General features: G+C 44.1%; 1 protein-coding gene across 1 annotated transcript; it reads left to right on the top strand.

Moving 5' to 3' along the window:
* Positions 1–3168: 3168 nt before the first annotated feature.
* On the top strand, positions 3169–4312 carry LOC148769053 (uncharacterized). The gene is made up of 2 exons (XM_088820401.1): positions 3169–3670; positions 3758–4312. Exons 1-2 carry the CDS (start codon positions 3275–3277, stop codon positions 4241–4243), a joined length of 882 nt encoding a protein of 293 aa, XP_088676527.1. The 5' UTR covers positions 3169–3274; the 3' UTR covers positions 4244–4312.
* Positions 4313–4895: the final 583 nt, after the last annotated feature.

The following is a 4895-nucleotide window of genomic DNA, read 5'->3' as shown; positions in this document are numbered from 1 at the left end:
CTGTTTTTCGATCCGGAAGTTGTGCTGAAAGAGGACCAAAACCACACACGGAAGACGAACATATCTGCATCAACAATTTGACTCAACGTTTAGGCGATATTGCCAATGCTAATTTCCTTCTGATCCGTTTATTCTTCGTCGTCAAATAATTAATTAAAAAAAATTACGTATCGTTTCTCTTTTCATACAATGGATGTTTGTTTTATTGATTCATGTTGTACTTTAAGCAGGTGTTTGATGGTCATGGAGGTTCCGATGCGGCATATTTCATCAGGAACAACATTCTCAAATTCATAATCGAGAACTCGTTTTCCCTCAATTGTTTGGAAAAATCAATCAATAATGCATTTCAAAAGCCGACTACGCTTTCGCCGACGACAGCTCACTCAACTTATCTTCCGGAACAACCGCTTTAACTGCTAAAACCTATACTTAATTTGATTACCAAATTTTTAATCATTTTTCAATTTAATTGTTTACTAATTTTTTAATAATATTTTAATTTCTAATCAATCAAATTAAAAAGAATATATATATATATATATATATATATATATATATATATATATATATATATATATATATATATATATATATATATATATATATATATATATATATATTTTGATGATGCTAAAATGTAGATCACCTGGGGTAGTATAGAAAATGAGCTGGGAGAGCAAAGCGGATCAGTAGCTTGATAACTCGATGATCCTGAGGTCCCTGCGAAATGAGCACACGTGAACTAAGCCGGGGGTTGATCCGGCGGAAACCCCTCCGACGCTCAAGTCATATGTACGGATCGTAGAGATAATGGAGAGAATAGAACTCGAGATTGATTGCTAATAATTAGAACGTACCTGAACAAATGAGTAAAACATCTATTTATATATCGTTGAATGGGTTGGGCTTACTTTGTTGGGCCCAAGCCTTACTTTGAAGGAGCTTGGGCTTTCGTGTAATGGCCCACTTGTATGTGATTGGGCTTTCGTGTAGTGGAATTGGTAGATAAATTTGAGGGCCCATTGGGCCGGCCCATTTAGGTATATCATTAAGCCCCCAACTCTCGATTCGAGATGGGGACTTGTGTAGAGGGATCCGGGTCGTGTCGAGAGTTAATTGCGTCGGGGATTGAATTGTTTCCGTTGGCGGTGAATTAATTCCTTAATTTAAATAAGGGATAATTGTATTTATTTGGCAGCGTGTTATATATTTTAAGGTTTTTAAATAATATACCAGGGCTAAATAAATAGACTCCTTGTGCGGTAGAAAGAGATAAACTTCCTCTCCTGCGTAAAAAATATGGGTATGTACTTTTAATTCTAAGTCTTCTTATGTGCTATTCTTCTCTTGAAAAATTATTTGCGGTAGAGTAGAATTTTTTTGTTTTCTTGATTGCTTCTCTGGGGAAAAATATTTCTCATGTCGAACCCGGGTAATTCGAAACCGTTGCGAATTAAACTTCGAGATCCGGTTGAAGGAGGCGAGAAAACTTTTGGTACGGTGGGTATGGGGCGTGAGAAGCCTGTAGTATCGGGTGTGGAAACCGGATCTGTAGTAGATGGTGTACGAATTTATGGAGAGGTGGGTATAGGAGGTGGCTTGCATGCAGCTATCGGCTCAAGCCGCGCCACGAGCCGCTCCAAAACCGGTGAGAGGAGTTCTATTGTGGAGCGTGGGGAGCCGAGCCGGAGCCGTGAGCCGTCGGCTTGTCTTGGGAAGGAGAAGAGGAGAGAGGAAGCTGTTAATCCACGTGGGCCAATGGCGGAGGGACGCGCGCGTGCGTCGGGCACGGTGGCCGAGGCACGCGCGCGCGCGTCAGGGCTGGGGGTAGAAGAACGCGCGCGCGCGTCGGGTTTGAGGGGACGCGCGCGCGATTGGTGCGTGTGATGCAGGCGCGCGTGGAGGCGGAGGGCGAACTGGGGGGGCGCGCGCGCGTCAGGCGCACTTTCTATTGGCGACGCGTGCGCGTCTGAATTGCGGGAGGATGTGGACGCGCGCGTGCTGGCGAGTGGAGAGGCGACACGTGGGCCTGGGCGTGCTGAAGACGCGCGCGCGCGTGAATCAGCCCCTTTTGGGGTCACGCGCGCGCGTGAGGGCGCGTTGGGGGCGGTTTCGGGCTCGGTTTGGGCGAAATTGATGGGCAAATTTCCGAGGGTGCTGATGCGCGTGGTGTTTTAAATGGGGGAAGTTTTGGTCGGCGAGAAATCATTGAATCGTGGAGTGACGATGTAGAAGTGCATAACAATATTACTATTTGCCCTACCGTTGATGAAGCGGATTCCAGTAGACGTCGCTATGGGCGTCGAGTCGTGGATTTTGGGAGCGATAGTGATGATTCGAATCAAGCTCATTTGGCGAGTGATCAAGCGATGCCAAGTAGTGAAGTTGAGGTGACGGATGAAGAGGATGAAGAAGATGATATTCCGCCAGGTGATGTTGGGGTTGACACAAGGAGGCAAAAGAAAAATAAGCCAATTAATTTGGACTTAGTTAATTTTGATAGTGTACTAACGGAAGAGCATTTGCATTCTATTCGTCGTTTATCTGGAGCGCCGAGTAACGTCGAGTTGTTGCCTCGGAAGGGAGACCGTTTGTATTCACCACCCGATGGGTTTCATACGGTATTTTTGGGGTACTTGACGTGCACATCTCAGATTACACCGCATCCCACCTTGTTGAAGGTTTGCGAGGAATTCAAGATTGGGTATAGTCAGCTGACGCCCACTGCTGTTCTGATGTTCCAAGCGTTTCATTTAAGGGTGGTTCGAGTAGGTATGCCTGTGTCTCTGAGTTTATTTAAGGCGTTATTTACATTGCATCGGCCCAACAAGATGCCTTTCTTTTGTTTTCATCCTCGCGTTCCTTACCAATTCGTGAAGAGTGTGACGCTATCTTTGGGGAAATGGAAGACCTATTTTTTTTTATGTGAGGGCTCCAACTTTTGACGTTCCCGTGGTTTGGAATCCTACGTGTGAGAGTTTCACGATAACTGCAAATATGGCGAAGAGGATTGAGGAATCTGGGTTGTGTGATGTGGAATTTGATCCGAGGGGTTTGATACCGACGGTGAAGGGTCAGCATCGTATATCCTTTTGTTGCCTTGACTTGTTTTTTTTTTTTTTTTCTTTTTTTCTTCTTGTAGTTCTTTGGCAGTGTATACCCCATGTTTCTTACGTGTTTGTTATATTTTGTAGATGGGGGTATCACCTTTGCGGCACTTCGAGCTAAGGCGAATGGGTCTTCGAACAAGACGTCGAAGAAGGTTCCCTCTATGTTGGGAGGTTCTTCGAATGGTTTGACTCGTGAGGATATCCATGTGAAAACTCCTCGAGTAGTCGCAGATGACCGTAGCAGTGCTGGTGAAGTGGAGGGGCGTCCACCGACGAGGGATCGTGGCAAGGGAAAGAGGGTGGATACCGAGTATGTGGCTGTGCCTAAGCGTCCGCGGGTAGATCCAGAGGAGACCTATGCTTTCCATGGTGGGGGAGGGAAACAATTGTTTACCTATGGTGTGAATCGCGATGGTAAGGAGTCGTATTGGGATGTGTCGGACCGTGATCTACCTATGTTGAGTACCGAGGGATTCGTTCGGGAGTATGATCGTGCTCGGATGTCTGGTAAGGGCCCTTGTCACATGTTGGAATTAGCCGGTGGGGACATATGTCGGGTGAGTCCTTGTTTATTTAAAACCAGATTAAATGTTACTTCCCCTCTTCTTTGTGTAAATTTATTGTTTTATTTATTTATTTTTTAGTTGGTAGCGACTTGGAGATATCGCATGGAGCACGGTAGGAGTGTGGAGGCTAGGGAGGAAGATGAAAGGGCTCGAAGTCAAGAGCGTGAGGATGAACTTCTAAAACAGTTGGAGGTAGCGCGGTCCGATCTTGCTCTACGCTCGGGAGAGCTTGCTCGGCGGACAGAGGAGCTTGCTGAAAGGACAGATGAGCTCGAGGTTATACGAGGTGAAGCGAAGGCGTATAAGGATGATGTTCATAAGTTGAACGTATGCTACGACCAGCTCAAAGAGAAATATGAAGCGGAGAAGGTGACGGGGAAGAGGTTTCTCACGACATCAGGTGGTGTGGCTTATAGGGAGTCCATCGTGGAGGAAACCAAGGCTAGCTTCCGAGGTAGTGACGAGTGTACTACTATGATTGAGGAGCATGCATTGGCTGTGGTTTATAAGCCATTAGTGCGTGGTTGTCGCAAATATCTGCGCGATGCGGGTGGTATCTGTTAAGTGTATATTTTTACACTTTATCGTACCTTTTTATTTGAGCTTTTGGTGTGTTTTAACGATAATTGGTGCTTAAAAAGTTTATTTATTGTATTTTAGGTACTAATTGAAGAATTTGAAAAGTATGGGGTCAAAACTGCAATTTTGGCGAAAATATGGGTCAAAAGTGAAAATATCAAAATTCTGAAGATTTAAAGCTCGGACCCCCGTCCCAGTTTTAGTGCAAATTATGGGAACCCCGTCCGAGACTCCGAAATTGCGTAGTAAAGGGATTTTAATTGCACAAGGAAACTGCCTTCTTCCCCAAGTTCTTCACCCTATATAAGACCAATCCAAGCACACAATTAAGGATCTTTTTACGCAATTTGGAGAGCAACAAAGCAATAACGAAGACGAAGACTCTAAGCATAGATTTATCGTTTATGACTTATTTTATTTGTGTTTTTTCTTTAATCATGAGTAGCTAATTTTCTTATTTCTAGGATTTTATTTGGAACCCTATGTGGGATTTATGAACCCTTTTCTATGATTTTATGCAAGTTTTAATTCCGGATTATTTCTTCTACTTGTTTTATTAAGTGCATGAACTTGATCAACTTATGTGCTTTTATGTTATTGTTAATCGCATGAATCGGAAGATCGGGTTAATAATTAG

This window comes from Erythranthe guttata, chromosome 7, assembly GCF_056151865.1.
Source record: "Erythranthe guttata isolate IM_541 chromosome 7, IM_541, whole genome shotgun sequence".
Classification (NCBI taxonomy): Eukaryota; Viridiplantae; Streptophyta; class Magnoliopsida; order Lamiales; family Phrymaceae; genus Erythranthe; species Erythranthe guttata.
This window is presented reverse-complemented; position numbering and strand designations above follow the sequence as displayed.